This window comes from Petaurus breviceps, unplaced genomic scaffold, assembly GCF_028583685.1.
Source record: "Petaurus breviceps papuanus isolate PSGF00001 unplaced genomic scaffold, PetGlider_PUasm1.0 90281, whole genome shotgun sequence".
NCBI classification, from domain to species: Eukaryota; Metazoa; Chordata; class Mammalia; order Diprotodontia; family Petauridae; genus Petaurus; species Petaurus breviceps.
The window spans coordinates 1,017,911-1,039,655 of NW_027187205.1; the positions used below are offsets into that span (position 1 = coordinate 1,017,911).

Below are 21,745 nucleotides of genomic sequence, written 5' to 3' on the forward strand. Positions count from 1 at the left end.
ATATCAGCAGGATGATGTCTTGACTTGCAAGTGAATGGGATTTAAGTGAGGCAGAGCTGTGCAAAGTCATCAGCTTCACCGTCTCCTCCAGAATCATTCGGAGTCCAGTGGCAAACCATAGGTTAGGACTACTGGGGATGGCCCCAGATGCAGTGGGAGACCTTGACCTTTTTAAGCTAAGGTCTTTCCCAGGTCTCAGTTTGTCTGAGGCAACACCTATTCATTAATTAAAGGAGAGTAGTGGTGGTGGTGGTGGTGGCAGTGGTACTACTAGTAGATTTGGGGAGGGAAAAAAGATTAAAAGTTCTGTTTTGGACCTGTTGCGTTTGAGAAATCTATAGGACATCAGTTTTGGAATTTTTAACTTAATGTTTATTGATTGAGCAATTGAGCTCAGTGACTTCAAAGGTCCCTTCCAATTTTAATATCTTATGCGCCAATGGGGAGAATGGGGGAGGAGAGGGAAGGGGAAACAATTTGAAACTCAAGGGATAGTGGAACTGAATGTTGTAAACTAAAAGTAAATAAATAAATGTATAAAAGAAAACAGTATTTTATGGGCCAGTTGATTTTGTGGGACTGGAGTTCAAGAGAGAAACGAAGGCTGGACACTTTGACCTGGGACTAGTCTGCTTTTAGGGGTAACTGGAATCTCTGAGATTGCTGAGGTCACCAGTTATATAAAAACAACACGGTATAATGTCAAGCCCATTCAGGTTTAAATTCTGACCGCTGCTTCCTAGTTGTGTGACTCTGGACACCTAGGTTCCCTATCTATGAAACGAGGGAGTTGGATTGGATGTGTAAAACCCCTTCCCCATTCTGAGATACTGTGGCTGGGTTGGGCTCTCACCTTTCACATCCATCGCGTCTGCGCCTTCTGTAGTTGCTCCTCCTCGGGCGAGGGGGCACTGTGGGCTCTAGGGGGCTCAAGGGAAGGGAGGGGGCGGAGCCGCTCTTCCTGGCATCCGGTGATGTCAGTGACGGCGCGCAGTTGGTTGAGTGAATTACAGAGCCCAGGGCCGAGCGTGGAGGCCGGGAGTCGTTTTCAGTCGCGATGCCTTATGCCAACCAGCCTACGGTGCGGATCACCGAGCTCACGGACGAGAACGTCAAGTTCATCATCGAGAATACCGACCTGGCGTAAGGAGCTAGCGGCTTGGGGCGGCCGGAGATTCACGGGAGAGGCCGGGGGATTCTTCCGCGCTTTGAGATCTCTGGGGAAGGGGCTAGGGCTGGGGTCTCCCAGGGGTGGCGGGGGCGAGGGAGGAGCGGGCTTGAGGACCCTCCCTCATTAGCCTCTGGTTCCCTCCTCCCCACAGAGTGGCCAATTCCATCCGAAGAGTCTTCATCGCTGAGGTGCCCATCATAGGTAAGCCTCCGGCCTCGCTGCCATGGTAACGCGCGCCCCTCCCCTGCCCCTCGGTCTTTAGGTAGTGAATTGCTCCTCACGTTTCGCTAAGGTTTTAGGTATTGCCAGACGCGTTCCCGGGGATAACCCTGGGTAAGTAGTCTCTTCATTCTTTATCTCTGTTTTGTAGCTGGGTAAACTGAGGCACGGGAAGGTGAAATAAGTTGCTCAGTGTCACACAGGTGGTGTGGAAGCTGGGGCGTTGGGGACTTCACTTACCCCATTTCCATCTGAAAGTGACTTCACCCTCCTCAAAATCCTCATAGCCTTTTCCTCATGCTCACTCTTAGAGTAAAACTACAACCTTGGTGTTTTCTCCACCCCCCTTTTGGTTTTAAACTCCTGGAGAGCAGGGTCAGTTATAGGATTTATCTCATAGCATGATGCTGTTTGCATATTATAGATTAAATAAGATAATGTGTGTAAAGTGCTCTGTAAACCTAAAATTGTCATATAACTTACTGTCAGCTATCATAACTATTATTAGGAACCTTTGAAGTTACCAGGTCAAGCCTTGGAAGAGGGAAATGAGGATACCACAGAAATAACCAGTACAAATTGAAATGTAGTGAGGAGCTGTCAAAACAAAAAGGGCTGAGAGACTGCAGTGGGAGGCATCATCATATCTGACTGAAAGTATTTTTTAAAAAAGCTTTATCAAGGTCAGAGTCTCTCAAGCTGTTTTTATTCCTCTGTTCACACTATTCCTAATCAGCCACATTTCCTCAATTAATTGATCATTAGGCTCTTACTAGACACTGTGGTATACCCTCTCATCCCCCCAAAGTATAAAACATAGCCAGTATCTCAAGTGCAAACAGGAATGTATTTTTGGCATACATTATAGGAATTTATTTTATTTCACTATACATATTTGTTAAAAGGGTTTAGTTGGGGTTTTTTCCACTTTGGATGAGGAAGATCAAAAAAGAAGAAGAAAGGATGGTAGTAGGGTTGCCAGAAAGAAAGAAAAAGGTTGTCTTTGAAGCACTTTTTAAAAATACACATAAAAGAACAAAAGGAAACCCAAACAAGGAGGATGTTATGAAAGTTACATGTTGAGTTTATTACATTTTTAAAGGAAAAAGCAAGCTGTATATATTAGAGATTCACATATCCTCTTTTTCTGTCCTGTTTTGATGTTAGAAACATTCATTTGTGTATTATTAAGTGGAGAATAAAAAAAATGAAATGGAGTATAAGTAGATGGTTTTTAAGGTTCCTTCCCAAATTTAGTGGTCTGTGACTCTGCAGTGAGATAATCTGAGGCCAGATTTGAACTCAGGTCCTCCTGGCTCCAGGGCCAATGCTCTGTTCACTCTGTCACCTAGCTACCCCAGATAGATTGACTTTTAAAAGCACCAAAATGTGTGATCCAAGCACTAAGTAAAATAAAGTTTGGATAAAGGAGGTAATTATAGGCCATAGTTTTCAGGAGGTTGGGCTTGAGCTGGGTCTTTTAATATGAACAAAATAAAACAAAGACACATTGAGCATGGGTTATGAAGATCACAATGAGGAGACCACTCTAGCTAGAGTAAAGGGAGTGCATATGAGAAGTTTGAATAAGGCTGGATGGTGCTCTGTGCATAGTATGGGGACAGATTTTAGAGAGCTTTGAAAGAAAAGCAGCCTCAAATTCATCTCAGTACTCCTTGAATTGGAAATGACAGTGTGGTACATATTGATATATAATAAGCAAGCTTTGCTCTTCCTCTCTGAAGGGCAGCCCAAAAGCCAGCTTGATTCCCTGTCTCTTCAGTGTAAGCTCTGTGACTCAACTGCATTTCTGCCTTTTTTTTTTGTCTTTAGCCATAGACTGGGTCCAAATCGATGCCAACTCTTCAGTACTGCATGATGAGTTCATTGCCCACAGACTTGGTAAGTTCTAAGTTCAGGAGAAATAGGGGAGAAGGGCTGCCAGTTTGTGTCTTAGAAAGCTATGAGAGCAAGCTGCCTGACTTCTGAAGGGTTTTTGACCTACTTGAAACACTGCTTTGTTTTTTTCTAGGATTAATCCCTCTTACAAGTGATGACATTGTAGACAAGCTGCAAAATTCCAGGGTAAGATTATAACCTATTCAGTTTGATACTGGAGAGTATTTTCCTTGATAATATCCTTTCAAGCTGTTAGATTGTATTCAGTTGTCCAGTTTTACATTATAGTAATTCTCAAGCTTTTTCATTCCATTATCCCCATCTCCCCTCAATCACCTCATGTTCTTTGATTCCAAATTGTTGTGAAAAGGGGAACAGTAGTAACATCTTGCCTTGTTTATTGTTTTAGGAAGAGAGAAGTTTGTCTCTGAAATTGGTTAGATATATGGGAAGACATCTGTTTCTAATGATAAAGAATGGTCCAGGGACAAAGTGAAGGGCCCAGGTGTAGGGGAAAACAGTATTATTAGTTATGCCAATATAAATAAAATACTCTTTTATATTAGTTCTGATTTGAGAAACTTTTCTTCTCTAGAGGATCTTATTACCTTGATTGTCAGGCTAAATGGAATGTGAACCTTAAGTTACCAATAAGGGAGTGGCATATGTATATATGGAGGATTAGGCTCCTTAGTGAAATTTTCCATTTTAGATTTTCTGCATTTAGCAATTGCCTGTTATATAGGCTAGCTGTAGTTTATATATAGGTTGTATTAAATCATTTGGTTGGAGCATAGAATTAACTTTTCCTTTGAAACAGTGTTGTAAATAAATGATGGTTGGATATACAGGCTAGCCTAGAAGAGCCTTTTGAACACATAATAAAGATGAAATAGTACCATGGGACCTAGTTCCCATTTACAGCATTGTTTTTATGGGAAAATAAATATTTGGAGTTCTGTCATAGGATATATTACCAGAGATTCTTGTGTATATATGATGGTGCCTATACTAGGGGATGGGAAGATTGGGACATGGTAATGGTGAGGGGGAAGAATTGCCATTCCTAAATACCTATCATTTTAAAGTCATAAATTGCCTATCAGCCCAAAAGAATAACATCAGATCAGTACTATACACAGAAATGTTTTTGAGATTCTATGCTTGTACTATTTTGTGCATTTAGAAACTTAAGGAAATTAGTGTTGGATATAGGATGCAAAATCCCAACTTAGCTCTTTTGCTTCAGACTTATTTCTATTCTTTGTCCTCTTCTAGGACTGTTCATGTGAAGAATTTTGTCCTGAGTGCTCAGTAGAGTTTACACTTGATGTCCGTTGCAATGAAGATCAGACTCGCCATGTCACATCTCGGGATCTCATTTCTAATACCCCCCGAGTTATTCCGGTCAGTGTCTAGTGACCTCCTCCCTTACAAAGGCGTCTTCCACCATGTTAAGCTCTCGCTTAGAAATTGTGATAAATTCTTCATTCCTTGTAACATTGAAATTCTAAGTATTACCTTTTCACCTAGCTGATAAGCAAGTTACTGACCTTGGAACCTTGTTAGTGCCAGGAAGGAATTATGTGGATATCAGTTCTTGGTCCAAGTGCACTATGCCCCTACTACAGGGAGAGCCCTTTAACGTGCCAGCAAATTTAGACTAGAATTGTTCGCCCTGAAATTAACGTGGATGCATCCTCCTAACTTTTCCTACCATGCCATTCTTAGGTTGACTTTCTGTAGTCATCACTTAGTCAATTAAAACTTTAAACCATTTAACAAGCCGAAAATAAAAGAGCAGCTAATTTCCACCTTGGGTTCCTTTCAGGTGACATCCCGGAGTAGAGACAATGACCCCAATGACTATGTGGAACAGGATGGTAAGTGGCTTTTATAATAATTCAAATACCTGTTCTTGAATGTCTTGGTAGGGTAAATGGAAACAGAACAAACAGCTTCTTAACATCAGCTTTCAGGACAAACTTGCTTTCAGGTTTTTATGCTCCTTAGGCTATAAGTCTGATCCAATATCTGGAAGACTGTATCTCCAGTTGCCTTTCTTGACCTAGTTTTTTATTCATCCTTAGACATCCTCATTGTCAAACTCCGGAAAGGCCAGGAACTGAGACTACGAGCCTATGCCAAAAAGGGCATTGGCAAGGAGCACGCCAAATGGAACCCTACAGCTGGAGTGGCCTTTGAATATGATCCAGATAATGCTTTGAGGCATACAGTCTACCCAAAGCCTGAAGAATGGTATGATGTTCTTCTGGGTAGAGGTGGAATGCTTACAAGGAAAAGGGAATGTGGACTTGAGATCTGTTCTGATCCTTCTTGGTTAACTTCTTATTTAGATGTCAAATGTAACAACCACAAAGGCCATAGACCTGTCTTATTTAGGGTCTTCTAGCCTCCACTGTCATATCCCCAAGCCATTCTGTGTATAGGCTTGATGTTTATTTTTTGTCTACTTCAGCAGTCCCACAAAACATGATCCAGAGACCCAGGGAGGCCCCAGGACCCTTTCAGGAGGTCTGTAAAGTCAAAAGTTAAAACTATTTTTGTAACACTGTGACATCTTTGTTTCTAATACAGTAAATATTGATAAATATAACTCAAACAAAAGCTCTTTGGGGTCCTCAGTTGTCCTGAGAACAAAAAATTTTGAGACACTCTCCTGTGTTTGATTACACATTAGTTTGTAAGTAAAGTATGTTTGCTTGGGGCAGCTAGATGGTGCAGTGAATAGAGCACTGGCCCTGGAGTCAGGAGAACCTGAGTTCAAATCTGGCCTCAGACACTTAACACACAAAAAAACCAGCAGAGTGACCTTGGGCAAGTCACTTAACCCCAATTGCCCTACCTTTCCTCCTCTAAAAAAAGGGGCAAAAAAGTATTTGCTATACCACACAGAATAAACTCATTCAGCAAGTTAACCTAACTTAGCTAGACTCAAAGAAGAATCTGTGTTAAAACACTTGGATTTAATCTGCCATTTGAAGAATACCCATATGTTCCCTGTATTTTGCATACTTATTAATTTTCCTATAAAGCATTTAAATGAATTTTGTGCTGTCATTTTCTTTGATCATCCTAGGCCAAAGAGTGAATATTCTGAGATTGATGAGGATGAAGCCCAGGCTCCCTATGATCCCAATGGCAAACCAGAGAGGTAAGATGTCAGTCAAGTAGGGTTATTTCTAACAATGCTGGCCAATCTATGTGACCTTCATTTTGGTGGCTTCTGTTGTGGCAGGAGGGATATAGTTTTGGATGGGATAAGCACTAAGGGAGAAAATTCTTCTATTTTGTCAACACCTAGTGACCCAGACCCAACTAAATTTGTAGGAAGTTGCAGCTGACTTGTCAATTATCAGAACTCTTGAAGATTCGGGAGCACTATGCCCCTTAGTCTTCCCAGATCGCTTAATTCCTGTCCCCAGTGAGTTGTCTTCTTAAGCAGGTTTTAGAAGTTAACAATTTTATGATAACCTTTCCCCTTCCAAAATTTTAAATGGCATATATTTGTTTTGAGGTTTTTTTTTTTACTGTACATGATTTTATCTACAGGTTTTAGAATGTCTTTCACAGCTTCTAGCAATAGAGGGTTGTAGTGCTTTACATCTTTCTCTAGCCTGGTCTTTATGTCTTGTTCACTCCCACTTCCTTTAGACTCTGAAAAGGATGGGTCGGGGTGAGGGGAGAACAGACTTTCACCAATCAGCAATGATAGCAGTTTGTCCAGCTCTCTCCAGTGCTTAGTTCAACAACATTTAGTCAGGGCCCATGAAGCATGAAGTGCAAGGCAGACAGTCTGAAGGCTGGCTGCTTCTGTTCCTTCCAAAAGGCTTCTAATTGAAAATATAGAGCTGAATTCAGCATAAGGATCACTAGTCCTATGCAAATATTCTGGGCACAGGGCACTGATTTGAGATGTACTGTGATAGCACATCTCCCCAAGTGAAGTAAAATATTCAATTGTGTGGTCCTGAAAGATTCATAAGAAAGACTTCAAATAGCCCATTGGATGTGAGCTAAAAAGATAACGGATGGCAATTATAAACTGTATTTTAAACAATGAAGTCCTGGCTTAGGTTTCCTGATCAACTCTTCCATTTGGACAGACTCAGAAGAACATGCATACACACACACACACACACACACACACACACACACACTTCTCACTTGATGAACAGTATACAAAACAGCAAATTCACAAATACAATGAAAAGTTTTTCTTGGAAGTTTACAATTGGTCATCCTGGCCAAGCTATTTTGAGGTTTTTCAATCCACACTGAAGCGTAACAGAAGATGCCCTGTGATGTACAAAATTTTTAGGAATAACTATTGAGATTCTCTCTTCCTGAAGTTATTAGGATTGACCCTGATTGTAAGGATTAGTTTGTGATGGAGTAGAGTAAGCCTCAAACTCAAGAACTTAAGTCATAGCACAAAGGGGCTTTTACATTCTCTGCCTTTCCTTTGGACCCCATTCCAGGTTCTACTACAATGTGGAGTCCTGTGGCTCTCTTCGTCCTGAAACCATTGTCCTTTCTGCTTTGTCTGGATTGAAGAAGAAGTTGAGTGACCTCCAGACCCAGCTAACCCATGAGATCCAGAGTGATGTCCTGACTATTAACTAGCAGCAGTCATTTCTGTCAGAAATGGGACTCGATAATAGACGGACTTCTAGCCTGAGCTTCTGCTTGCCACTGGAAAGTGGACTAAAATTTAGTCTGTTCAAAGTTCTGGCTAGCACATTACAGCTTTTAAGCCTGTTGCCAGTTTGAGATGTAATTAGCCTAGGAAGATATCATGGGAAGGAGAGATGGGAGGCTTTACTCCCCACAAGATTTTATCCTGGTCTCTTTGGATTGTTCTGTTCCCTTAGTATGAACAGAAAATAAAAAGCCTTTCCCCCTGGATATCAGCAAAGATTTTGGAGGATGAGGTAAGTAGGTCCATCTTTATTGAGTCCTTGTTATAGATAATCTTAAAGCTATACTGGGCCTTTAGTACATCTCTAATTGTTGCACCTTCGTTAGCAGCAGCGGGGAAAAATGTTCTTCCTCAGATTGTAGACCTGGTCTCCCAGTGTATTACTTATTCTCTGGTGGTGCTTCAGCTGGCTGGGTTTGAGCCTTTATTGAGTACAGTGTTTTCTCCTAGGCTTGCTTTGAAGTGTTGTATTAATTTCTTACCAGTCCCCAGGTTAGGCCCCCTGCCTTCTCAATCCTAAACTCCTCTAACTATAGCTTGATTACTTAGTTGGGAAGAGAAAGCAAGCATCCTTCAATGTTGATGAAGGGTGGGTTAATCCTGACCCCACACCACTGGCTCCAAAGTATATCAGGGGATAGTTGGATAACAAATCAGAAAAACAAATCAGATAGTAAGGGTCCTTTATTGATGAGCAGGTTTTTTAAAAAAAATCATTTTTGGCAATAAACAGCACATAATTGTCCTACTTCCTCCATGCATCATCCTGCCCTGGCCCAACCCAAGTAGCTCTGCTCCCTCAGACCATTCCAAGGCCTATAGACTGAGCATTCTTCCCCATCCCCACCCCCCATCTTCACAAGCAAAATCTGACTTGTTCATCAAAGAGAAGAGAAATTGAATGAAACTAAGGAGGAAAGTTGGACCAGTGGCTACCTCCCTTGCTCCTGAATTTGGGTGGGAGGGTCCTCTACTTTAGCCTGCCTTTTGCCTCAACTGAAATAAATATTTACAAGAAGTTCAACTCCCCAAATCAGGACCACAAACATTAAAAAAAAAAAAAAAGGTTCCATGTGAATAGAAAGATAGCCCTTCTGCACGGTAGTCAAATAAATACCAGCACTAGAAAATCAATTGCTTTAATTGCATTTCAGCAGCATCGGCCCCATGTCAAGTGGGAAGCCTCCTGTCCTGTGAAAGGAAAGGACAAGTGGTAGGAGAGGTACTCCCCAAGGAGGTGTTGGGGCAGGGGGGATGGGGGGCCTTAGGGATGCTACCCTGCCTCCTTATGTCATAATTTGACTTGGACGACATGAAGTCTCCTTTCTAAACCTGGTTTTAGGGCAGTATATTGGGTCAGAACCAGTCAGGGTCCTAGCCCTCCTTTCCCACAGCGTCTTCCTCAAGGGGTAAGATAATGATCAGTGACCCCCTCCAGCCCCAACAGGCAAGAAGGGGTTTGTGCAGAAATTGCAGTTTAGAGGGAAAGATGTCACCAGATGTGTCACAGTATAAAACTTGCTGCTGGCACAACCAAGATGCCATCTTCCTGTGCCATTCTACTAGGACCCTGGATAGGAGTTCTAGGGCTAGCTGCTTCTCCCTGGCCTCTGCCTGGGCCTCCTTAGAGACAGCCAGGCTCCCAGATGCCAGCTTTTGCTTGGGTTCACATCCTCATTCCAGAGTCCTTCCAGGTTCTGGGATCTGAGGGGCTTTTCCACAGACAGCAGGAGAGCAGCTGCTCCAAAGACACCAACCACTGGTCACCAGATCTTAAAATTGCATTTGTGGGTGGGGAGGGCAAAGATAAAGGGGGAAATTCCCATTAATATAGAATTATGTAACAATATATATTAAAATCATAACCATATGCAGTCCCTTGGTTGCTCTAGCCCCTCATGCATGCTCTGGTGAAGTGAATGGGCCCTCTCCTCAGGCCATGCCTGTCCCTCAGCTGAGGAAAAGGCATCTATCCCACTCGCTTTCTCCAGGCTCTCCTTCAATAGGGTAGGGTCCTGGGTCATCTGCCCCCTTGGGGAGAAATATGAGAGGAGAGGGGCCAGGAAGGAAGAAGCCTTCAGTGTGCTGCCAATCCCTCCCTTGGGATGACATGAGCTATTTCAGCATCACTGGGAAGCAGTTTTGGCCTCCTTGCTCTCTCCTGTTCCAGCCTTTGGCTTCAGCAGGATAAATCTGTTGAGAAGGTCAGTCTCTGAGCTTGCCTGAGCAGCCCCATATGCTTCACCTGTGGACAGAAAGGTAGGGCGATCTCAGGATGGCATTCTGTGACACCTGAGTTGAGGCCATAGGGCCTAAAATAGCTCCTGGGAGGGCAAAAATAATTGCTGATTGCTAATAATAATTTGGAAAGTCAAAAATAATCTGTTAATGAATGCTTCAGATAGGATAGGCAAGTTACTTACCAGCAAAGCTGGAAGTCTCAGCAATGTTCTGGGACCCAGTGATGTGATGCCAGTAGGCACTGCGGGGCAGCATGGTGGTTGGTGTGCATGGATAGGAATAGTGCTCAGTACCTTTGTTTAGCAGCTGGGACAGAGAGAAGAGGAAGGCCATTAACCTAACATCATGAAGTGAGGAGGATAAGACATAGCAGAGATGGCCTGGGGATCTGACCTGGCCTCTGCACAGGATCAAGAAACAGAGGGAAAGATTGGAAGAGGCACAGATTGTCAGAGCCAGAAGTAACCATATGGGAATATTTAGTTCAACCCCTTCATTTTACAGGTGAGGAAACTAAGGCCTAGAAAGTTTAGGACTTGTCTAAGATCATATTAGTAAGTGGTAGGAGGCCTTAAACTCAAATCTGACTCCAAGCCTAATGCTTTTCCCATTACACTAGTGTGGGAGGCTGTCTCAGAGGGACAGAAAGTTGTCCCGATGGATTTGGGAGCATGCTGGCCTCCCTTGCCTGTCAATTCAATCCCCTTCTGCTTCACCAGCCTCCCACCTTGGGCCTCACCCTCACGTTCTTCTCCATCTCCAATAGAACTCGTTTGTGCTGCTCAGCGATGGCCAGGGTGGCGCTGTGTACTCGTTGGTAGATCTGCTCCCCCTCTTGTGTCTGGAATGTGTAGAGCCCTTCACCTGCATCACACATCCTGTTGGACAGCACTAGAGCTATGGGAAGGGTGGTGGGGACCAGAAGTGTACACATATAGAATGTACATACACATGCCATGCATCACCTATGGCACAGGCTTGCTTTCTGCTTATTCATAACCAAATTAATGCTGCTTCCTCACCCCCCATGCCACAAATCCTTTATCCACAGAGGCCCTCTGAAAAATACAGCAGAGCCCAGCCCCTTGAAGTTATCTCCTTGGTTCTGGAACCAAAATGCTTTTGGCAGGATGCTGGTCAGAGATGTAAGTAGATGGAGGATAAAAGGATAGTTTTGATTTCCCTATGTGGGGTTAGAAGATCTGAGGCCCTACCTGCCAGCCTCAAATGTGAAACGTGTAGCATCCCGGCCATAGCGGCGCAAAGAGCAGAGTGGCCACGAGATGAGCTTTACACGGGGGTTGTGCATGTCCCAGAGGTAGATATTCTCATGGGTGATCTGTAGTTTGCATTCACCATAAACGTCCAAGTTGGGGCAGGGCAATAGGAAGACGTTAAATCGATCTAGTGAAGACGGATGGAAGGAGAAAGAAAATGGAACTGTAGTTGTATGGGAAAAGTCACCTTTCTCTCAGAGACACTTTCCTCCAACTTCAAACCCATGTATCTCGGGCCCCATACCTTACCTGTCTGCTCACATTGTACTCCAGGGGCCAGGAGGTCTGGCTCCCCCAGACTGATGTCATTGAGCCGGGCACCTAGGCATTCCACAGATAATGTCTTATACCACTCTTCAGCTTCCAGCTCTGAAACATAGGTTTAATCACTTGTCAGGCATATCCATCTGTACTTCCTATCCCTGTGCACTGGAGCCCAAGAATTCAACCATGAAGAAGGCACTTGAGATCTCTCAAAGGGGACCTGCTCTTCCTTACCACTATGCTACCAAATGATCTTTTCTACTCTGTCCAGTTTCCCTTAGAGGAAGAGAAAAGACTCCTTATTTCAATTATTACAATAATAGCATAATAATACCACTCCATACCCACCCACCAACAGAGTAAGCCCTAAGTTTTATAAGATGGTTACCTGGCTCTTCTCATCAGGAATAGTCAGGAGCAAAAGGCTACATCCTCTTTAGGACTCCCATTTTTCTGAGGACTTCTCCAACTCTAGTCCCAACTAAAGCTAACCTTTAGCTCCAAACTTTCCATGGCCTCTGCCTCATGCCCCCAGCTGAGGTTGGCTACCTCAGTCACTCACCAGAGTCACAGGTGAAGGTTCGAGCTGAGTCATCAGTAAAGATAATGGCCACAGCCTGTCGCTTTGTTTCCTTAGGGAGCCTTGTGACACATTTCACATTGCTGATCTCAGTCACCTGTATTGAAACCATAGGAAACTCAACCCCAGGATCTGTTTCCCCCCAGGGCAAAAAGGTGCCCTGAATGCCCCAAGTTCCAGTCAGATAAGGAGGAACACTTCCTGGCTGTCCAACCTGCCCCAAGGTGGGAGCTCCTGGTAGATCTACAAAACCAGACTTTGGGAGGAGGTACATTAAAGATTAAGGATAAGCCATGTTAGCCATGAGGTAAGAGAGGTTAGTGACTGACTCACCTTGGGGCAACCTCGAAGACACACTGATTTCTCATCGGGATACTTTTCCAGCCTCTGAGGTCCTTTGCTGGAAGACTTTCGGAAAACCAGCCAACACCTTCGATAGATCTGTCAGGTAGATAATTGTGAGCTCAGGCTCAGGACAGTCCCCTAACCTAGCCTACCTACCCTGTCACTGCAGCCTTGGAATGACCTAGCTATTTTCAGACCCAACTACAGAGGGCAGCACTTGATAGAACTCAATGAATGAAGAGAAAACCTAAGTGAGTAATGAAAAAACATGAACTGACTTAAACTAAGCACCAAAACCTGGCACAAAACAAATGGATTTCCTTGTCCCTGATGTAAAGAATGAGTAAAAAGCACATCCACCTCTGAGCTCAAAAGGCAAGGCAAAGGTAACAGCCAAGGATACGAACCACATCCTAAAGTGTCCCAACACAAAGGGAGCTATAAAGTATCCTCAAAACATAGACATGGTCTCAGGCCCAATTGTTTATTGATGCTCCTGTTTTTTACTTTGCCTTCATTTCCCAATATATCCTTCCTCCCCAACCCCCCAACCCGTAAGAAAAAAATCACAGAAAGTGATCTCTTATAACAAAGAATAAAAAAGGAAAAAAAACCCGGTAAAACTAACACACCAACCAAGTCTAACATAGGTTAAGTTACAGCCATGGTGCTAAGTTCAGCAATACTATAATCCTAGTACCTTAACTCAGGAGTAGCAACACAGGGGAACCCTAAACAATTGTCTTCATCCATAAGATTATAAAAAATTGATATGTCTATGATTATATAGGCTTTATTTATCAAGCACATCTGAACCAGGTTGACAGGAAAAATTCAGACACCTCTTTTGCATCCTTGGCTGCAAACTCTAATACTTGATGACAATAATAACATCCACATCTATGCAGTGCTTTACACTTTAAATGGCTTTCACATGTATCTCATTTAAGCCTCTCAGCAGCTCTTTGGAATAGACCGAGGAAGGATTTTGGGCCCCGTTGTGGAAATGGGGAAACTGAGGCTGAGAGAGACCAAGTGTTTTTCTAGATCTCTTGGATTCTAGACCAGTATCTTTCTAGTCTATCAAGCCAGCCTCTGTGTAGCACCTTTTACTGCAAGTCCTGTCTCTAGAACTGAGATTAACCTTTCTAACAGCTCAAAGAGCAAGGGAGAAGAAACAGGATTTCCCTTCGTGTGATAAGATAGAATTTGAGGGACAGAGAGAAAATGACCTGCCAGAAGACACATGACTCTGGCTAGATCAGTGGGAACCCTAGAAATAAAATTCCTATTAACTCCCCAAAAATGTAATTGCCCCCTGCCCCTCCTTCTCTAGTCCTTTTCTCCCTTATGGATGAGGATACTAAGGTCCCCTTTCACCTGGAGCTTTAGTCACCTAGAAAATCCCAAGGTAGTAATTCTCCTTTTGGGGATAGTAAACAGTTAAGTGCTTCCTATCTAACAGGGATAAAGAGATACAGGTACAGGGAAACTGAAAAAGGCTCCACATAATCTCTTATGACTGGCACCAAACTCCATCCCAGCTCTACCTGCTGTGGCCATGTGTGTTTCTATATCATGCATACAGTGCCACTCCCCAACCAGGGCTTGATCCTGGGTGGGGCATTTTTCAGGGTTCCTGGCAGGCAAGCTGGAGATTACAGCCCTGTGCTCAGCTGAATGAGCACTAGAAGACAGAAGTTCCCCCAGAACATGAAGGCCATTCTCCAAGGAGACAGCTAGAAGCCCACACCTGTCACATTTTGATTTCCTGTCTTGGGTACCACCAGAACAGAAGTCTATTCCTTGAGCTACCTGTCTTAGTCCATCCTCTAAGAATAAGAAAACCAACTGCACCAAAGGCCAAAGCTGGAGCTGGTGACCCAGACCGGCAGTCTGTCATTGTAGAAAAGAACACCAGCTTGGAAGTCAGAAAACATCAGTTACAATGAACCTGGTCCTGCAGCTAATGTGTGTGACATACAAACATCACTTCTCTGGCTCTCCATTCCCTTATTTATAAAATGAAGGGATTCCTATCCAGCCCTAATATTCCATCATTCATTTATATCCCACACTTGCCTACGTTCTAGGTTCTGTCCTCTATTATTTGGCCTCCTACCCACCTAAGGATTAAGGGAGTACCAACGCTTGATTTTCTAAGTAGGTTCAGTTATCATATAATTCAACAAGGCACCTAGATCAAGGACTCAAGATTCTCCCTTCCTCATTACCATCCCCCTCTTCAGGGGTCCAGTATCAAAAACTCAGAGATCTAGTCTGTTCTTGGGAGGATGTTGAAAATAGAAGGGCCCCCATTTTAGTTCTGCTTCTGAGGCCACAGCATGCTCAGTCATAAGATCAGCTACCCTAGGCTGACAATGTATAGAAACTGAAGCTCACAAAGAAAAATGGGTTGTTTTTCATGGAATATCCAGCATTTGAGGGTGGGGGGTAGGGAGTACATGTGCAAACCAACTTGGCCAACACCACAGAGAATCACAGGATTTTGGAGCTGGCTTCTTCTTGGCCTTGTACGCTCCACCTCTAACCTTTGGCTACATCCAGCACTTACCGATGACTCTCCCCATTCCAGGTTCCTCATTATCTACCATGTAGACCTCTTAGCCCAGGCTACTATTCCCACTGCCTGCTCCTTGCACTCCCAAGCCCTGTCCAAGAGGACCAAAATGGCATCACTATGCTAAGTCAAGTTTCAAGGTGTCCAACTGTGGCTGGTCAGACCAGTATGAGCTCAGAATGCTCTACCACAGGTCGGGCACAAAGAGTCTGTATGAACATTTGGGGTAACATGTTTGGAAGGCTCCCTTGTGAGCACCAAGTCCTCCTGGCTCAGAAGGGGAATGTTAAGATCTGAGGTCCCAACTCTGCCTCTTGGATGACTTTGCTTCATTGCTGTTGACTTCGATCCCTTTGAGAGAAGAAGCAGTCATATAGGAGGTCAATGAGTTAAATGATTCCCCCCTTGGGATGTGAGTGAGGGACTAGAGGTTGGCAGTGCTAGCCTGGTTCTATCTGAGGGCCTAAGCTGTTCTACACATATTCATAAACCCAGGATCTAAAGTGTGACCCATTACACATCAAATCAAATCCTAACTGGATTCCAACTCCCAGTAGTCACAAATAAAGCTGTCTGTTGGCTAGTAACCAGCTCAATAAAACAGCCCTCTCCCTGCCTCTGCCAAGCATCCTTTGCACTCTAGCATACTGCCCCAAGGAGTCATCAGGATGCCACAAAACTACAAAAAAGTCAACCCTTCACCTGATGAGGACATCTACCCTCATGAGGGATCTGCCTAGAGCAGGGAGATTTTCTAGAAAGTTCTACTAGAGTGGATATACTATATAATACTCTATCATCCACCTAACAACCTGATTGAGCACGAGTCCTCTCATGAGCAAAATGAGGCTTAATCTCCCTGGTTTCTCCAACTGCCCATGCAGTATAGGAAGGTGTGGGGGGGGATGGGACACCAGGCCTGAACCCCACCGGAGCTTTTGGAAACACTTTTGCTTTTATCCTGGGACACAAACTCCCCTTGAAATATGTAGGGTATATGTAGCTTTGGGGCTAAATAATTGAGGCAGTCCATTATCTTTCACCCTGGCTTAGGAAATCCAGGTAGTGAGACAGGGTGCTTGTCTGTCAAAATTTATCCAGGACTTGTTGAGCATAGAGTGGAAGGAATGAAAGGACTATTTAAACAAGAGATAGGAGACCTACTCCCCAAGGACAACTGTTCATTTCAAGGAATTCTCATTTACATTTAAATAAAAATAAGCAAAAGTATCTGCTTTTCCACACCTCCCCCACCTCCCTTCTCTAGCTTTAAAAATATACACATACACACAAGCAATCTGATTTGTGGGAGATAATGTACTTAAAAGAAAGAAAGAGTCCCCAGGGCCAGACCAATTTCTGCCAGATCCCTCTAGATGGCTGTTTTATAGCTTAGTTGCAGCCCTGGATTTCCAGGGCAAATGCCTCAGGGACAACTTTAACAATGGTGGGGGGGAGCTGGCCCCCAGGTTCCAGTCTTCCCACCCACCAACTAAGTAATAACTCTATATTTGAGCCCCAGGCTGGGGCTGACAGCAGAGCTTCCAGGAAAGGAGGGCTACCAGAGAAAGATCTAGGAACAAAGTCAGAAACCAGCCCCAACCAAAAGGCGGGGAGGGGACCCTTCCAGCTACAAATGCTTTAGTTTCCATATTCCTGGATTTCTTTAGTATCTTTAAAAGACTGGCTCCTCCCATGGTTATGTCAGTGCTCCGGCCCCAGCTCACTCACCCCGAGTTTCCTGCTCTTCATCTTCACGTAGCCTTGCTTGACAATGTCATTAAAATTGGTCGCCATGGTGCCGGTACTCCCTTAGCCCCTCCCTGTGCCCGGATTTGTGAAGTGCCTCCCCTCCAGGCTTGGATGGGCTTCGTTAAGTCCGTAGGATACCAGGGGCAGACTCTTCTTCCCGCTGCCTGCCTTAGCTTCTCGGGATCAGTTCCTCCAATCACCTGTTCTCAGCCACTCCCTCAGGCTTCCCAACGGCTCCTCCTCACCTCACCAGCCTCAGCATTGTTCTAGCAAGTCCCTTTCTGTGAGCTTTCTTGGCGCTGGCTGGAAAATAAAAAATTTGGAGAGATTAGAGATAGTGACATCTTTCCCCTTTCCTCCTCTCTCTTCTTCCCACACTCCTCCCCACAAGCCCTTCCCTTCTCCCCTTTTTTCTCCCCACCCCTGTTCCCATGATGATGACTGAACCATTCAGGAAAACCGAGGTAGACACTAGAAAAGAAAATGGAACAGCCCAGTTTCCTCAGCTGATGTTTAACCCCTTCCTTTGAGGGGTAGTTCCTGAACCTCCGAGCTGGGGACCTGTGGAAAGCATACAGGGAGCCGGAAAGGAAAGAAGCTCTGGAAAGGTGCCTTGGGTGAGTCAGAATCAGTTAACCATTAGCCCTGCAAAAATGTTAGCCAGTCGAGGAGTCAGGATGTCTTTATGGTGAAACTCCTCCCTTCCTCTGCCTCAACCTCCAGAAGCTACCTCTCAGGGGGATGTTTTGGCCTGGGCCCTTCCAGCTCAGCATTCCTGGAACAGATCTAGGTCAGCCTGCTCCCAATCCTAGAACATGAGCCCCTTGCCCAAAGCTTCCCTGCAGATTCACTGAATATTATTTCTCAGGCCTTGGCCTAGACATTGAATCTACAAAGGTAGAGCCTTCCCTGGGTAAAAAGTTAAAATGCAAGTGTGACTTGGATGTTCCCAATTCTACCCTCCCCAAACAACAGGCAGAGAATTGGGAGGGTGAGGTGACACCTAGAACATGTTCCTGGTGCTTTGAGGTAAAATATACCTTCTGCCCCTAAAGATATCTTCCTACCTCTTCCTCAACCATTTGGAGTGAATCAATCCCCTCCCCCAACAAACACACCCCTCCAGCATTCAAAAATGGGGATGGCATAGTGTCAGCCTATGCTCCACCCCAAGCCACACCTTACTACTATTCAACTCAAGCCCTGGACAATGGCCAGGAGCTCCTTCTGTATGTGTACCAGATGAGGGGAAGAAGGAAAGGAGGTGCCTGAATAAGGGCAAAGTCCCACCAAAAGGGGAGATTCATATCATCCATGGATCATTCTAGGAACTGGGAGGGAGTGACTAAATAATAGCCCCAACAATAACAATAATAACAGCATTTATGTAGTGCTTTAATGTTTGCTAAGTGCATTACAAATGCAATCTCATTTGATCCTCAAAACAACCCTGAGAAGTAAATGGTGTTATTCTCATTTTATAGAGAAACAAAGAGAGAACAAAGGCAGCCTGAGGTTGTGACTTGCCTAGGGTCACACAGCTAGTAAGTGTCTACCATAGAATTTGAATTCAAGTCTTCCAGACTCTAGGTCCAGCATTCTATGCACAATGTCACCTACCTGCCTAAAAAGTGGTCTGGCCCTAGAGAAAGCCAGGCAATATTGTCATTCATATGAGAACAAGATCCCAAACCTCGGAACAAATTTTTAGGGGCTCTTATACTATTCCCACCCATACCTGGAGTTCCAAAGTTCCAATTAAGAGCCTCATCACTGGCCACAGTGAGGATAAAATACTAAATACCTGGAACCTCTCACAAAGGCTAAATCTATACAATTCTCTCTCTATCCTAATATCACAACACCCTGGGACTCTGAATGAAGATCCACTTCCCACTCCACAGCCCAAAAGATTCTGTTCTAATTTCCCTGGAGGCAAATAACCCATTCTCTGCTCACAGTCTTACTGAAGAGGTCAGGGCTAGAATTTAGGGATTTGAAAGGGGCATTTTCAGAACCGGGGAACAGGGCCATAGTCAACAAACTAAGTCTTAGAACCAGACAGTCAGCCACAGAGAATCTCAGAATCTCCTCTTGAGGAAACTAAAGTGACCTGCCAAGGTCACACGGTGAGTTAGTAGAAGAATCAGGGGTAAAACCCTAATAGCTCAGGAGTAGCTGGTAGCTCAGGTTAAGCTCTTGGTCCTGAAATCTTGATAACAGAACTGCCCCCTCCTTAGAGATTGCCCAGTCCAGGCTCTAGCTCTGGGCATCCACTGGAGAACAGAAAGGTGCCAAAAGCAAGGTTCCATTATACCTCAGGGATCACTCAGTGGTAACTAAATGGCACTTAGGGGGTCAGCTAAGAGTTGCTGCTACCAGGAATGGGGTCCCTAGGGCCTGGCCCCACAGCCAGACCTGCCAGCAGCTTGGCATTAATTAATCTCTCAGAGCCCTGTCTGTCAAGTCTCTAACAAGGAACAGATGGTGAGGCCCCATTGGGCAAACTGAAACAATGGGAGCAAAGCCAGTGAAAGCGACCGACCATCTCTCCCCCTTCACCTTCCATCCATGCCTCTCCCTCTAGAGCCCCCATGGCCTTCACCTTCCTTTTCCCACCTCCTTCCTTCCCCACCCACCTTCTTAAGCCTCTCACTGTTTCTATCAATTCCCATCTATGCCTCTGGGAATCACCCACACCTAAGCCACTTTCTTTCCTCCTGGTATTTTATAGGTAGAGATCCTGTATCCTCCTTTGCTCTGACCCGGTCAGGACTGCTTTCTCATATGTAGAGAGGGTTAGTTCAACTCAATTTTCACCCCACCATTTCTATATTCTGACCCTTACAGGAACAGTAAGCAGATGCCTATAAAATATTCTTATCATGGTGGGTCCAGACATTAGGACACTATCTAACTGACAAAAAGGACCAAAGTCCTGAAACTCACCCTTCATCAACCTTCTCACTGGGGAAATGGCAAGATTAGATATTCGTTGAGCTTCTTAAACTACAACATTCTGTTCAGAGCCTAAATACAGAGACCAATTCCTCTTTAAAAAAAAGTCTGAGAGTGGTTTTTTTAAGAGCTTCTGCCCAGATTACAATTTGCCCCCTTAGGTGTTTGTAAGACCACTATAATTCCTTCTGCCAGCCTAATGCAGACATTCTCCTTCCCTATCCTCCCTCACCTCCAACAAATGTATCAATGATCTTTCCACAGAAAATCAAGTGTCAGCAGACCAACTTCTCAGGAGCGATCTTATACCATCCCTATATACAACCCAGCCCTTATAAGCAGTTCTATAATAATAAACCAGTGTGAACAGCTCTGACTCCAGGAGAAACCCTACAATAACAAGCAACCATACAATACTACTTTTATCCTGGGGTACAACATAATTCTTAGACCAGCCCCATCCAGGTCCAATGAGAATTAATCTGAGAATCTGGAACCTTGAGGACTGAAAGGAAAGGAAAGAGAGCACAAATAAAGATGGAAACACAGAACAGAAGAGGGAGGAAATGAAGATAGAGGAACCAGCAATTATCACTGAACAAAAAAAATGAAAGAAAAATATCCAACAAAAGAGAGAGGGGTGGTGAGAAGGAAACCCTTAGGAAAAACCTCAAAATGAAGGAAAGGAAAAGTCTTGAAATGTGCATTAAAAAAGGAGAGAAACAGGTCAAGAGACTAATGCAGTAGAGAGTAATGCAAAAAAGCAGAAGGTTCAGATCCTCAAACATCAGAAATTTGAAGCCCAGAAGGAAAACCAGCATTGATGTGCTGTGTGAACTTGGGTGGTCGCTTTTCCTTTAAGCATGGTTTCCCCATCTATTAAACGACAACTTAACAATTAAACACTTATTGAATCCCTCCTGCAGTCTCATAGGTGTACAGAGATGACAGGATCATAGATTTAGAGCTGCAAGAGCTGAAAGGGGTCATTCATTTTAAAGATGAGGAAATGGAGGCCCAAAGCCTCTACCCAGGAAGAAAGTGGCAAAGCCAAGATTTGAACTACTCTAGATCCATTGTTCTTTCCAATGGACCACAGTGCCCTCCAAACGGCAGATATCACAGCTACAAAGTGATTTAAACACTTTGGAGAAAAGATATTAGATATTACCAAATTCTTCACAAAGCACCATTCTTCATACTTCCCATGCCCCGTTTTTATTTTCTGATAACATCTTTAAGTCTTAAAATATTTTTAATCACCATCCAAACTAAGCAGCTGTGATTTCTAGTTTGAACACCAAGATGGCCCTGTATGTCTGTACAGAGCCATCACGTCACATAGAAAGTAACTAATGGTCAAACCAGCTCAATAATTTATCCAAAGCCACACAGGGACCCAGCTCCAGAGTGAAGAGCCCAGGACCTCTAATGATCCCAGCTAGAAAATCAAATTAGGAAACTCCACAAGCAGCAAAAAATGCAGATGCTTGCTGCTGGGTCACAGCAGCCCCCTCCTCTTTCCCTCTGTTGATGTACCAAAGGACTGTGAGGCTGAAATTCTCACTCTCCAAAAAGTTCCCTCTTCCCAGGCAAGAGCAGGTGCCCTAGCTGGGGGAGTAGGAAGAACTCACCTGCTAAAGTCTCTTTAGCAGAGCAACCCCGAAGAGGGTGGGAGGAGACCTCTCAGCCCCACCTGCCACACTTAAGCTCAGCTCCTATAGGCACTCCCCCC

At 44.2% G+C, this 21,745-nt stretch overlaps 2 protein-coding genes across 7 annotated transcripts in view; one reads left to right on the top strand and one right to left on the bottom strand.

The window, feature by feature from the left end:
- The first annotated feature begins 952 nt into the window (after positions 1–952).
- Positions 953–8,218, top strand: POLR2C (RNA polymerase II subunit C). 2 transcript variants are annotated; one of them, XM_069107817.1, is made up of 10 exons: positions 953–1,143; positions 1,323–1,372; positions 3,224–3,292; positions 3,423–3,475; positions 4,568–4,696; positions 5,121–5,172; positions 5,380–5,548; positions 5,769–5,824; positions 6,390–6,464; positions 7,792–8,218. In XM_069107817.1, the coding sequence occupies exons 1-10, from the start codon at positions 1,058–1,060 to the stop codon at positions 7,863–7,865; spliced, it is 813 nt and encodes a 270-aa protein (XP_068963918.1). In that variant the 5' UTR covers positions 953–1,057; the 3' UTR covers positions 7,866–8,218. The 2 variants fall into 2 exon arrangements, with proteins under 2 accessions (XP_068963918.1, XP_068963917.1); XM_069107816.1 differs by lacking the exon at positions 5,769–5,824 and having other exon boundaries at positions 957–1,143.
- Positions 8,219–8,678: 460 nt separating this feature from the next.
- The window catches only part of DOK4 (docking protein 4), an 18,431-nt gene continuing 5,364 nt past the window's right edge, over positions 8,679–21,745 (bottom strand). For 3 of the 5 annotated variants that reach the window (XM_069107813.1, XM_069107811.1, XM_069107812.1), the window contains exons 2-9: positions 17,032–17,355; positions 12,708–12,815; positions 12,357–12,471; positions 11,780–11,899; positions 11,468–11,657; positions 10,981–11,131; positions 10,436–10,559; positions 8,679–10,257 (exon numbers count right to left, since the gene is read on the bottom strand). In XM_069107813.1, coding sequence (XP_068963914.1) covers positions 10,139–10,257; positions 10,436–10,559; positions 10,981–11,131; positions 11,468–11,657; positions 11,780–11,899; positions 12,357–12,471; positions 12,708–12,815; positions 17,032–17,097 — 993 coding nt within the window. In that variant the 5' untranslated portion in view covers positions 17,098–17,355 and the 3' untranslated portion in view covers positions 8,679–10,138. The remainder of the gene's footprint in view (positions 10,258–10,435; positions 10,560–10,980; positions 11,132–11,467; positions 11,658–11,779; positions 11,900–12,356; positions 12,472–12,707; positions 12,816–17,031; positions 17,356–21,745) is intronic. The other 2 variants (XM_069107815.1, XM_069107814.1) reach the window with 2 other exon arrangements.